The 14,468-nt window shown below is 44.8% G+C and overlaps 1 protein-coding gene across 1 annotated transcript in view; it reads left to right on the top strand.

Annotated features, from left to right (window-relative positions):
* The first annotated feature begins 11,795 nt into the window (after nucleotides 1-11,795).
* kiaa1549la (KIAA1549-like a) overlaps nucleotides 11,796-14,468 on the top strand; it is a 250,266-nt gene continuing 247,593 nt past the window's right edge. The window contains exon 1 of the mRNA XM_059976387.1: nucleotides 11,796-12,001. Within this exon, the coding sequence (XP_059832370.1) occupies nucleotides 11,796-12,001 (206 nt within the window). The remainder of the gene's footprint in view (nucleotides 12,002-14,468) is intronic.

Below are 14,468 nucleotides of genomic sequence, written 5' to 3' on the forward strand. Positions count from 1 at the left end.
TCCTTCACTCCAAAGAGAAAAACTGCTCACTCAGCATATCCTCATAAAACATAAATCTCTAATCCAGGCAGCATCCTGGTAAATCACCCTCTTCTAAAGCTTCCATATCCTTCCCATAATGAGGTGACCACAATATTCCAAGTGTGGTCTAATCAGGATTTTATAGAATTGCAACACTACTTCACAGCTCTTGAACTCAATCTCCCAACTAATGAAAGCCAACACACCATGGGCATTCTTAACCACCCTCTTAACTTGCATGGCAACTTTGTGGAATCTACAGATGAGGACCCCAAGATCCCTTTGTTCCTCTTGACTGCTAAGAATTCCATCATTAACCCTGAATTAATAGTCCCATTGACCTGTACCTGGACCATTGTCCTCCACTGCATCCCATCCAAGTACTTATCCAAACCTCTTAAATGTTGCAGTCGACCCCACATCCACCACTTCTGCTGGCAGCTCACTCCATACTCTCATCACCGAGTGAAGAAGTTCCCTCCAAATATTTCATCTTTCACCCTTAACCAATAGTTTCATCCAGCTAGTGGAAAAAGCCTCCTTTCATTTATCTTGTCTAAACCCCCCCCCCCCCCATAATTTTTATATATCTCTGTCATTTCTCTCTTCATTCTCTTCCTTCTTTACACAAAGAGGTTAGTTGGTCAGGTCCTCTTCTTGAAGACATTCTGCTGGAAGAAAGTCAAAAGTCCATGCATCAGTCAGGTATCTGAGAGATGTAATCCCTCAGGCTGAGAGACTAATAAAAGTACCCTGCCAACATTGAGGTTTTGTCACTAGGACGGTGAGCTGTTTACCTGTGCTGTGCACTACATGCATTTTGAATTTTGTACTGCATAATATTATAATTTGTTAACTTCTTAAGCCCATCACCCCTACTGGGGCAGAGGCCACCGACAGCAGCTTGCCAGAGTCCCTTGTCCTGGGCCATTTATTCAACTTTTATTAGATGTAGCCCATCTTCTCGATGTATTCTTCCTCGCCCAGGGATGAGGTCTTTCAAGCTTTTGTTGGTGTTTCTGCAGCATAGACTTTTATACATTGGGATTACTAGATCCATGCCCAATCCTCCTCCTTTTGTAGCCCAGCTTGGGACCATCCATAGCAGTGATTTTATTAACTTGTTAGTGGTAATATTTTGTTTTATGTGTTGTGTGTGATATGTTTTGTGGGTTGACCGTGGTCTGGAGGAACATTGTTTTGTTTGGTTGTATATATGCGCAGTCAGGTGACAATAAACTTGAAGCTGAACCTGAATTTGAAGGGACCCAAGTGAGAAGGGAAGGGAGATCTTCTGGATCTTTCCCCTCTCACTGCAAATTCCTCTGCAGGTCAGATAAGTTATCCCAAACTCCTGCATCCGATGCCCCCCAGTCTCTTCAGCTCCTAGTAGAACAGACCCAGTCTCTCCTCATGTTTGAAACACTCCATCCTGGTGAATCTCCTCTCCCGTTTTCTATTGCCAAATGCAGACGCGAGCAATAACATCTTGTATCTGGGCAAGTGGGGTAACAAAGCTGTTGGTGTTGCACTATTGCAACGCCAACTGTAAGATCAAGTTTCAATTCCTGCCGCTGTCTGTAAGGAGTTTGTTCTTTCTTCCCGTGATTGAGTGGGTTTCCTCTGGATAATCCAGTTTCCTCACACATTCCAAAGTTCTACGGGTTAGAGTTAGTAAATTGTGGACATGCTGTGTTGGCTGTCCCCAGCACATCCTTGGGCTGTATAGGTTGTCAATGCAACATGATATAGTTCACTTTATATTTCAATGTACATGTGACCAATAGAACAAATCCTTCATCCTGGATCATCTACAACACAATGGCATGAACATTGAATTTTACTATTTCAGGTAATCTGCAGTCCCCTCCCCACCTGGCACTGTCTTCCCATCAACCCACATTGCCTGATTCCACCTATCACCTGCCTCACCCCTTCTCTTTGGACAGTTATTCCCCCTCCATACTCGCAATCCCGATGCAGGGTCTCAAACTGGAAGGGCAATCATAGATTAACTCCACAGGTTCTGCTTGACCTCCTGAATTCCTCCAGTAGGTTGTTTTATATGACCCAACAGTGATGATTCAAGACCATGGATCTGAATCTCAATATGAGGCTCAAATAAATATTCCAAACGACAGGAACAAATATCCCCATACATCAAGTCTGCTTTATTTGAACATAGCTGCTGTATTTTCCCTTTCAACTTACTGAACACTGACCAAATATTAAAGACCTAAATAGAGTGGACGTGAAGAGGATGTTTCCTGTAGCAGGGGAGTCTAGGACCAGAAGGCACAGCCTCAGAAGAGAGGGATGTCCCTTTAGAACGGAGATAAGGGGGACTTTCTTTCACCCGAGTGTGGTGAATCTGAGGAATTTATTACCACAGATGGCAATGGAGGCCAAGTCATTGGGTATATTTAAAGCAGAGGCTGATTGGTTCCTGAGTAGTGAGGACATACTGGACTCCTGCGCTATTGGAAACATCCTCTCCACATCCACTCTATCTAGGCTTTAAATATTTATAAGATGCAATGAGACACTCCCCCCATTCCATCTTTCTAAATTCCAATGAATGAAGGCCCAGAGCTTCCAGAACTAGAGGGCACAGCTTCAAAATTGAATGGCAGCCTTTTAGAACAGTGGGAAGAATTTTATAGTCAGGCAGTAGTGAGTCTGTGGAATGCTTTGCCACAGACTGTGGTGGAGGCCAAGTCCGTGCGTGTCAAAGGGCATCAAAGGATATGGCGAGAAGACAGGTGTACGGGGTTGAGTGGGATCTGAGATCAGCATGATGGAATGGCGGAGCAGACTCAATGGGCCGAATGGCCTTTATGGTCTTAAATGTTTCTCATACGTTAACCCTTACATTCCCAGGGTCATATTCATGAGCCACCTCTGGACCGTCTCCACTGCTAGCACATCCTTCCATAGCACAAAACTGCTCACAGTGTTGCCCTGCGACAACGCACACCACTTATTTTGTTGCTCACTGGACAGCCTGTTGGTAGGAAGGGGTGCCCATTACTAGCATGGTGAGAGAAAGTGCCCACCACTGTTCATGACACAGATGCATTGCCATTTGGCTAAATTCCAGCAAATACAGGCCCAAAGTCTTCAGCCTTACTAATCATCTCTGTTCTGGTATGGAGGAACCCCTGCACGGGATTGGAAAAAGCTGAAGAAAGGTGTAAATTCAGTCAGCTCCACCATGGGCACTGGCCTCCCCAGCGTCAAAGACATCTTTAAAATGCGATGCCTCAAAAAGGTGACATCCGTCATTAAAGACCCCATCACTCAGGGCATGCTCTCTTCTCACTTCTATCATCAGGAATGAGGTACAAGAGCATGAAGATACACACTCAACATTTTAGGAACAGTTTCTTCCCCACCGCTGTATTTCTGAATGGACAATAAACCCATATACACTTACCTCACTTTTATTTGCTCTCTCTTTGCACTACTTATTTATTTTATTTATTTATATATATGTATATTCCCTATGGTAATTTATAGTTTTTATTATTATGTATTGCAATGAACTGCTGATGAAAAACAACATATGCCAGTGATATTAAACCTGCTTCTGATTCTGACTGTGATTCTCATTCCAGTACTGAGCCAGACACTGGAGGGGATATTCTGCAACATTTAGGTATTTCAGGGTTGTGTCAATGACCAATGTCCTCTGCATCTGTTTGGCAACATACTGTATAAATCATCCTCTGCAGTCCAGGAGGTATTGAGTCGATAACCCACTCCTCCAATCAGTCTTGTCTTTTGGATTAAGTTATCACTATTTGTCACAGAAGTGGAGATGTGTTAAAATGAGAAGATGCACAAACTTGGGTTGTTTTTTCTGGAGCAGCGGAGGCTGAGGAGAATCCTGATAGAAGTTAATAAGATTATGAGAGGCACAGATAGAGTCGACAGACTATATCTTTACCTAGGGGTTGAAATGTCTAATACCAGAGGGTGTGTATTTAAGGTGAGGGGGGGGGGAATTTTAAAGAAGATGTGAGGAGCAAGTTTATTTTCTCAGCGTGCTGGGTGACTGGAATGCACTGCCTGAGGTGGTGGTAGAGACAGAAATATTAGAGACTTTAAAAAAAGGTTTATATAGGCACATGAATGTGAGGAAAATGGAAAGATATGGACATGGTGTAGGCAGAAGCGATTAGTTTAGTTGGCCATTTAATTACTAATTTAATTGATTCAACACAACATTGTGGGCTGAAGGGCCTGTTCCTGTGCTGTACTGTTCTCTGTTCTATGTAAATATCTGTCACATTGGGTATATTTAAGTTGGAGGTTGATCCTGATGAACAGTCCCAGCCTGAAATTGTTTATTCCTCTCCATAGATGCTACCTGACCTGTCGATTGCCGCCAACATTTCGTGTGGTTGCTCTGGATTTCCAACATCCGCAGAATCTGTCATTTTTAGGGGGCTGATAGGCTCTTGATTGATCAGGGTGCCAAAGTTTATGGGGAGAATGGAAGAATGGGATTGAGAGGGAATATAATAATACTTTATTGATCCTGAGTGGAAAATTCTTTCGTTACAGGAGCAACATTTAAAAACACATTTAGCAGTGTGCTTAACTAACAATAAATACAGAATAATAATATATGCAAAAATAGTGTACCAATGTGCAATAATATGCAATAGTAATATACAAAGACTATTATACTACGTAAGTACTATTGTACTTTGATGCCCTCATTAATCAAGAACCCATCAAGCTCCTAAACAGATGCGGGAAATCTGGAGCAACACACACAAAATGCTGGCGGAAAGCAGCAAATCAAGCAGCGTAAGCCATAATTCAATGGCAGAGCAGACTTGATGGGCTGAATGGCCTAATTCTGCTCCTATGTCTAGTGGACTCATATACGTCGGACCATTCAGTGAAATATATCACTTGTGTCAAGGATGTGCTGGGGCAGACTGCAAATGTTGCCACACTTCTAGAGCTAATGTAGTATGCCTTAACCCTAACCCATATGCATTTGGAATATGGGAGGAATCCCAGCGGCCTCAAAGAACAAATTCCTTAGAGACACTGGCAGCAATTGAGCTCCAGTCAGTAGTCACTAGAGCTGTAAAGCATTGTATTAATTGCTACACTACTGTGCGCCATACATGACAATAACAAGCCATTTATCAATGTCTCAGAAATCAATCTCGAGAATTTTTGCCACGCTTTCTTCATTGGATTGAGACCAGCCCTTACACAACATTCCAGATCAGTTGCAATAATGACCAATATTCCAATTGAATTCTCATTCATAGTATGCAAACATTCAGTGATTTATGATCAAGGATAACCCAGTAGAACAGAGGAATCTGGGATTACAGCCCCACAATTCCTCGGAAGTGATGTCACAGGTAGATAGGGTTGTGAAGGGAGTGTTTGGCGCAGTGTTTTTCATAAGGCAGAGTACAGGAGATGGGAGGTTGTGTTGAAGTTGTGTGACACATTGGTGAGGCCAAATTTGGAGAATTGTGTGCAGTTCTGGTCACCTACCTACAGCATATCTGTCAGAAAGATATCAATAAGATTGAAAGAGGTCAGAGAAAATTTACAAGGATGTTGAGGATCTGAGTTAAAGGAAAAAGTGGAATAGGTTAGGACTTGCCTCAAGATGCACGTTCAAACGATGCCTCATATGCCAGGAAGTTGGTTACCATGATCACCCTTCAGATGCTGGTGAGTAAATTGTCCCCGTTGGGACTCACCACCCCTCCCTGACTGTATCTTGGACTTCCTGACGGAAACACCCCAGTCAATCTGAGTTAGCAGCAACATCTCAAGCTCCATCGCGCAGAGCACTGCTGCCCCCTCTAGGACTGTGTGCTCAATCAGCTGCTGTTCACGCTGCTGACTCTGGACTGCACAGCCAGATTCAGCTCAATCTGTATCGTTAACTTCACTGATGATACAACAGTGGTTGGCCTCATCAGCAACAATAGTGAGTTGTCATAATAGAGGAGGCAGATGGTGTGAGAACAATAACCTGAGTCTAAATGTGGATAAGAGATGATTGTGGACTCAGGAAGTCACAGTCAACCTCTCTCCATTGCACATCAATGACTCATGGAGAGAGTGAAGAGTACAAAGTTCTTTGATGTGCACATAATGCATGATCTACCCTGATCCCACAACACCTCCTCACTAGTCAAGAAGGCAGAGTATCATCTACACTCTCTGAAGAGACTGAAACATGCAAGGCTCCCTGTCCCCATTTTAACAGCTTTCTACAGGAGCACCATCAAGAGTGTCCTGTCTGGCTGCATCATTGTGTGGTGTGGAATCTGCAAGGCATCGGACAGCAAGACCCTAGGGAAAACAGTAAAAAGATGCCGAGAGGATCACCAGGGTCTCCCCTCCCCACTAGTTGTGTCATTTACCAGGAGCATTGCAGATGAAGAGCTCAAAGCATTGTTGAGGACCCCACCACCCATCCCACAATCTCTTTGACCCACTACTGTCAGGACTTGGACTGCCAGACTGGGTAACAGCCTCTTCCCCCAGGCTGTGAGACTAATGAATACCCTGCCACCACTGAGGTCTCATCACTAGGACAAGAAGCTGGTTACTCTTTACCCGTGCTGCACACTACATTCATTTTGAATTATATTTCATTAACTTATTATGGTAATATATTGGTTTATGTGCTGTGTGTGATATAGGTTTTGTGGGTGAACTGTGGTCCAGAGGAAAATTCTTTTGTTTGGTTCTATATACTGTGTGTACAGTCAGATGATAATAAACTTGAACTCGATTCCCTGGGGAGTAGGAGAATGAGTGGAGTGGAGAGTGTACAAAATTATGAGGGATATAGAGAAATTATGAGGAGAGTGTGGAGCGAGCAGCCAGCGGAAGTGTTGGATGCAGATTTGATTTCAACATTTAAGAGATGTTTCGATAAGCACCTGAATGGGAGGGGTATGGAGGGTTATAGTTCAGGTGCTGGTCAAAGGTGCTTGGCAGAGTAACACTTCAACATGGACTAGATGGGCTGAAGGGCCTGTTTCTGTCCTGTGGTGCTCTATGATGACACAACCGTGGCTAACAAGAGAAGTCGAAGCCAACATAAAAGTCAAAAAGACAGCACACAATACAGCAAAAATTAGAGGGAAGTTAGAGGATTGGGATGCTTTTAAAAACCAACAGAAGGCAAATAAAAAGTCATTAAGAAGGTAAAGATGGAATACAAAAGTAAACAAGCCAATAATAAAGAAGATACCAAAAGTTTCTTTGCATACATAAAGTGTAAAAAAAATAGGCGAGAGCGGATATTAGACCACTGGAAAACGATGCTAGAGAGGTAGTAACGAGGCCAATGAAATGGCAGATGAACTGAATATGTATTTTGCATCAGTCTTCACTGAGGAAAACACTAGCAGTATGGTGGAAGTTGGGGGGCATGAAGTGTGTGAAATTACCTTAACTAGAGAGAAGGTTCTTTGGAAACTGAATGGTCTGAAGGTAGATATTGTGGTGGCATCCGTCAGTCTTGAGAGACCATGGATCTGCACTTGGAGTTTCCAGGGCGCAGGCCTGGGCAGGGTTGTATGGGAGACCGGCAGATGCCCAAGCTGCAGGCCTTCCCCTCTCCTTGCCACCGATGTTGTCCAAGGGAAGGGCACTAGGACCCATGCAGCTTGGCACCGGTGACGTCGCAGAGCAATGTGTTGTTAAGTGCCTTGCTCAAGGACACAAACACGCTGAGGCTCGAACCAGTGACCAGGTTACTAGTCTGATGCCTTGCCCCCTAGGCCACACGCCAATGCGCCAAGGTAGATAAGTCACCTGGATTAGATGGTGTACACCCCAGAGTTCTGTAAGTGGTTGCTGAAGAGATCATGGAGTCATTAGCAAGGATCTTTCAAGAATCACTAAATTCTAGAATGGCTTCAGAAGACTGGAAAATTACAAATGCCATTTCACTCTCAAGAAGGAAAGAGGCAGAAGAAAGGATACTATAGGCCAGTTTTTCTGACCTCAGTAGTTAGAAAGATATTTGAATCTATTATTAAGGATGAGGTCTCAAGATACTTGGAGGCACATGATAAATTAGGCCAACTTCAGTTTAGTTTCCTCAAGTGAAAATCCTGCTTGACAAATCTGTTGGAAATTTTTTAAAGAAATAATAAGCAGGATAGACAAAGGAGAATCGGTTGATGTGTACTTTGATTTTCAGAAGGCCTTTGATGAGGTACTAGACATAAGGCTGCTTAACAAGCTATGAGCCCATGGTATTACAGGAAAGATTCTAGCACAGATAATGCACTGGCTGATTGCCAGGAGGCAAAGAGTGGGAATAAAGGAAGCCTTTACTGTCTGGCTGGCTACTGGTGACTAGTGGTGTTCCACAGGGGCCTGTGTTAGGACTGATTTGTTTTACATTATATGTCAATGATTTTGATGATGGAATTGATGGCCTTGTTGCAAAATTTTCAGATGATATGAAGATAGGTGGACAGCAGGTAATTTTCAGGAAATAGAGAAGCTACAGAAGGACTTAGACAGACTAGGAGAATGGGGAAAGAAATTGCAGATGGAATACAGTCGGAAACGTATGTTCATGCACTTTGGTAGAAGAAAAGAAAGAACATAGAACATAGAATAGTACATCACATTACAGGTCCTTCGGCCCACAATGTTGTGCAGACCCTTAAACCCTGCCACCCATTTAACCCCCCACCTTAAATTCCTCCACATACCTGTCTAGTAGTCTCTTAAATTTCACACGTGTATCTGACTCAGGCAGTGCATTCCACTCACCAACCACTCTCTGAGTAAAAAACCTTCCTCTAATATCCCCATTGAACTTCCCACCCCTTACCTTAAAGCCATGTCCTCTTGTACTGAGCAGTGGTGCTCTGGGGAAGAGGCGCTGGCTGTCCACTCTATCTATTGCTCTTAATATCTTGTACACCTCTATCATGTCTCCTCTCATCCTCCTTCTCTCCAGAGAGTAAAGCCCTAGCTCCCTTAATCTCTGATCATAACGCATACTCTCTAAACCAGGCAGCATCCTGGTAAATCTCTTCTGTACCCTTTCCAATGCTTCCACATCCTTCCTATAGTGAGGCCACCAGAACTGGACACAGTACTCCAAGTGTGGCCTAACCAGAGTTTTATAGAGCTGCATCATTATATCGCGTCTCTTAAACTCTATCCCTCGACTTATGAAAGCTAACACCCCATAAGCTTTCTTAACTACCCTATCTACCTGTGAGGCAACTTTCAGGGATCTGTGGACATGTACCCCCAGATCCCTCTGCTCCTTCACACTCCCAAATATCCTGCCATTTACTTTATACTCTGCCTTGGAGTTTGTCTTTCCAAAGTGTACCACCTCACATTTCTCCGGGTTGAACTCCATCTGCCACTGCTCAGCCCACTTCTGCATCCTATCAATGTCTCTCTGCAATCTTCGACAATCCTCTACACTATCCACAACACCACCAACCTTTGTACCATTGGCAAAATTGCCAACCCACCCTTCTACCCCCACAACCAGGTTGTTAATAAAAATCACAAAAAGTAGAGGTCCCAGAACCGATCCTTGTGGGACACCACTAGTCACAACCCTCCAATCCAAATGTACTCCCTCCACCACAACCCTCTGCTTCCTGCAGGCAAGCCAATTCTGAATCCACCTGGCCAAACTTCTCTGGATCCCATGCCTTCTGACTTTCTGAATTAGCTTACCATGTGGACTATTTTCTAAAATGAGAAAAAAATCAAAAAAATTGAATTGCAAAGGGACTTGAGAGTGCTTGTGCAGGGTTTCATAAAGGTTAATTTGCGGGTTGAGTCTGTGGTGAGGAAGGCAAATACAATGTTGGCATTCATTACAAGAGGACTAGAATATAAAAACAAGGATGTAATGCTGAAACTTTATAAAAAAAAACACTGCTGAAGCCTCACTTAGAGTATTGTGAGCAGATTTGGGCCTCTTATCTTAGAACAGATGTGCTGAAACTAAAGCGGTTTCAAAAGAGGTGGACAAAAATGATTCCAAAATTGAATGGCTTGACATAAAATAGTGCTTGATGGCTCTAGTGTGTATTCACTATAATTCAGATGAATGAGCGTGACCTCACTGAAAGCTATCAAAGAGTGAAGGCCTTGACAGAGCGGGTGTGGAGAGGATGTTTTCTGTGGTGGGAGAGTCTAAGACCAAAGGACGCAGCCCCATAATAGAGGGGTGTCCTTTCAGAATGGAGATGAGGAGGAATTTCTTCAGCCAGAGAGTGATGAATCTGTGGAATTCTCTGGCACAGGCTAAGTCTTTCTGTATGTTTAATGCAGAGGCTGATAGATTCTTGATTGGTCAGGGCATGAAGGGATATGAGGAGAATGCAGGAGATCGGGCTGAGAGGAAAATCGAATCAGCAATGATGAAACGGCAGAACAGACTCGATGGGCCAAATGGCCTAATTCTGCTCCTATATCTTATGGACTTACACTTCTCTGACCCGTTCCAAGGCTAAAGTGATAGCGACCATCTCAGATGTGAATACTGATACTTTGTCTGATAATCTTTTCTTCATAGTCAGCTGAAACTTTGGAACATAAACAGAAACTCCTGAACGACCTGCCCCTGGATCTATTGAACTATTTTTGTAGGTATATAAGAATCCATTATATCTGCCCTGCATATACTGCTGAACTTCTTGTGTCTCTGAAATACAGTCAGCCTTCATCTTGATCTTTTCTTGAAGGCTTAAGTCAACTCCAGGCAAAGGGGAAAATCAGGGAGACGTGATAGAAATAATACCAATATTTCACATTAGACAACCCCAGGTTTTGTGCCCATTCAGTACCCATCCACTATAAGATCTGAAGATCTTATGAATACAATTCCCAGCACTCTATGTTCCCAAAATTGGATGACTAACTTTATGTTCTCTTATGTTAACCCAATAAACCGTCGCTAACTGGAATCTGCATATCTGTAAAGGTACCTCACCCAATCCTACCAGTAGTGCTGAAATTGGAGATGATTTAACAGCACCTCAGCATAATCTCAATGCTTGAGCTTGAACTTTAGGGGCTTTAACACCACTCCTTTATGGCTCTTTAACTGGAAACAACTTTCCTTTTATCACAATCTGGGAATTGATTCCTTAGCTATTGATTTGAGTACCGAGCACAAGGTATTACCGAACCTCTTGACCATGTCTGCATGCTTTTATGCACAAGAGTTTCCGCCACGTGATTGGCTGATGTGATATTTGCGCTAACGAGCATGTGTACAGGTGTACCTAATAGAAGGGCCACTGAGTGTATCAAGCATTCCAGAACAAGATGATGCCAAAGTGGCTAATAGTGTTTGGAAAGATGGGCAGGTCATTGATGCAACTGTCGCCAATGTGAATGAATTACTCGTGGTTGTAAATCTCCCAAGACCGGTTTAGCAAGGGCTGGGTGTTGGGACTGGCTCCACCAGAGGTCGTGTTTGCTACGGCGGATTTGCGAACCACCCCCTCCAACTGCAAAGGCTGGACTGGCAAGAGACGTGATCGCTTTTCTCTTCTCCCACCACCCCTCTCCTCCGACTCCCTCTCAGAGGGGGGAATGAGGGGAGAGACAGAGAGGCAGCGACGTACGTGGGCTGCCTTCCTCTCGTCTCCTTGACAATGTCCAGCCACGGAGCGGCGCCTCCAGCATCTCCGAAGACGCCCGGTTTTTCTCTCCCGGAGTACAAAGCCCCAGCCGCACGCACCCCTCTCCTGGAGTAGCCGGGAGGGATGAGACAGGCTGGCGGCTCGGACAGCGCTCTGGATGCCGCCACTTGCATGGGCTCCCCTCGCTCTGGGCTCGCTGCCGCCCGCGATGTCGCCGAGCTGCGCCGGAGACTGTGTTCCCAGCGCCGGGAGCGGGCTGCAGGTGACCGCGGCCAGGTGCCTCTGGCTCTGCGCGCTTCTGCTGCTCCAGCCCGTCTCTTCTTGGAACGGTAAGGGGAGAGGACAAACTCGGGGGTCGTGCTAGAGTGTGGGGAGCGGCTGACTAAACCAGGCTAACGGTAAATGCATCAGATAGTGCAATCCGCGTGGTATTTGGTCTCAGTTTGACCTCAGCCTCTGCGCGATCACTGGACACATTCTCAAGGATACGTCCCTCCCTTGTCAACCTTGCTTCACTTCTTCATTGATTCCTGGAACATCGCCGGTGTCTCTGTGTGTGTGTGTGTGTGTGTGTGTGAGAGAGAGAGAGGAAACGTGGCGGGGTGCAGACAGGGACAGCTCCTTCTCCCAGAAAACGTTGCAAATCCTCAATCCGATTATTCGCTTTGCTTAAAGATTTACCTATTTGTTGCAATGGCTTGTGACGGAGTAGTGTGTGTGTGTGTGTGTGTGTGTGTGTGTGTGTGTGTCAGTGTCACAGAAGGTCCTTTCCACGTCCTCAAATCACTGTGAATCACAATGACTACCTTAATGCACTGTTGTAATGAATTGATATGGATGAATGGTACACAAGACAAGCTTTTTGCCTACATGTGACGATTCTAAGCCAATTTCCATTCACAACGCAAGACGCTTGGTAAACATGATGAGAATTAGAGCCTCAAATCCATTCTGCCAGCTGGTTATGTCATGGCTTGACCATAATACTTAACCCCCACCCATTTTCAACTTGGTTTCATAACTTCTTACCAAGTAAAAGTCCAACCCACCCTCCCTCATCCCTTGCCTTTCCTCAGTCTACCAGTCACCTGCCGAACCCCTCTTCCCCCTCCCCCCTGGGCTATCTCCAGTCTCCACTCTGATGGATTTCAACCCAAAATCTCCACATTTCCCTTCCCTCCACAGACGCTGCTTCACCTCCTGAGTTCCTCCAGCAAAAAAGACTAGAAGCTGGGTGACGCAGTAGCATAGTAGTTAGCGTAATGCTTTACAGTGCCATTGATCGGGAAGGAGTCAATTCCCACTGCTATCTGTAAGGAGTTCGTGCATTCTCCCCAGGACCTCTGGGTGCTCTGATTTCCACCCACGTTCCAAAGACGTACGAGTCAGTAAGGGTGAGTGAATTGTGGGCATGCTATGTTGGCACCTGATATGTAGTGAATTTGCAAGCTGCCCCCAGCACAATCCTTGGACTGTGTTGGTTATCGACACAAAACAATGCATTTCAATGTTTTGATGTTTGTTCTTTACCCGCCGTGTTGTATGACATGGACGATCATGGCCTTTCCATGAATGTTCCTGACAAATTTTTCTGCAGAAGTGTTTTGCCATTACCTTCTTCTGGGCAGTGTCTTTACAAGATGGGTGGCCCCAGCCATTATCAATACTCTTCAGAGATTGTCTGCCTGGTGTCAGTGGTCGCGTAACCAGGACTTGTGATTTGCACCAGCTGCTCATACGACCATCCACCACCTGCTCCCATGGTTTCACGTGACCCTGATCAGGAGGGGTAAGCAAGTACTACACCTCGCACGAGGGTGACTTGCAGACTAGCGGAGGGAAGGAGTGTCCTACTCCTCCTTTGGTAGAGACCAATGTTCTCTCTAAGGTCTGTGCGTGTGCGCGTGCACATGTCTTTTGCTACTAGAGTACAAAGGAATTTAAACTACACACAAAAGTTTGTCACACTCTACTGTATTAAGTATATTTCACGATTTGTACACTATCACATTTCCTTTTCTGGTTTCTGTTGTGGACGGTGTTGTCGACGTGAAGTTTGCGATGATTTGTCTGATTTGGTTTATTTATACAGTTTTAATTGAAGAAATTATTCAAAGCACACATGTTGTTGTCACTGGGCAAAAAACCGCACAGCACAAAATGTTTGCACAAACTGGTCATTACAAATTAGAGGGAACATTGGTAGAGACATACCTCCATCCCACCATCCAGTTTTGATGTACATATGACAAATAAAACTCATCCCTTTAACCTGTGAACTCAGCTGGTCAGGCAGTATAAGTGGGGGGGAGTGGAGATCTCCTCCCCATGATTCACAAACAAGACTGGAAGGCCCACGCTTTCTGCCTGCTCCTGTCCCTCCCTCCCTCTGAGCTTAGCTCCCCGTACCTCCACACTTATCAGATCTGTAGTCCAGATGAAGTGCTGAGTTTGTCCCGACATTTGTGGGAAAAGCAAATCACATACACAAGAGACTCTGCAGATGCTGGAAATCCAAAGCAACACACACAAAATGCCAGAGGAACTTGGCAGGTCAGGCAGCATCAATGGAGAAGAATAAAGAGTGGACGTATCAGGGACATGTGAAGTCATGGGAGATGATGATATGGTCGTACGAGCAGCTGTTGCATATCACAAGTCCTGGTTATGTGGCCACTGACACCAGGCCAACAATCTCTGAAGAGTATTGATAATGACTGGGGTCACCCATCTTGTAAAGACACTGGCCAGAAGGAGGCAATGGCAAACCACCTATGGAGAAAAACTTGCCAAGAA

The sequence above is a fragment of the Hypanus sabinus genome, chromosome 7 (genome assembly GCF_030144855.1).
Source record: "Hypanus sabinus isolate sHypSab1 chromosome 7, sHypSab1.hap1, whole genome shotgun sequence".
Lineage (NCBI taxonomy): Eukaryota > Metazoa > Chordata > Chondrichthyes > Myliobatiformes > Dasyatidae > Hypanus > Hypanus sabinus.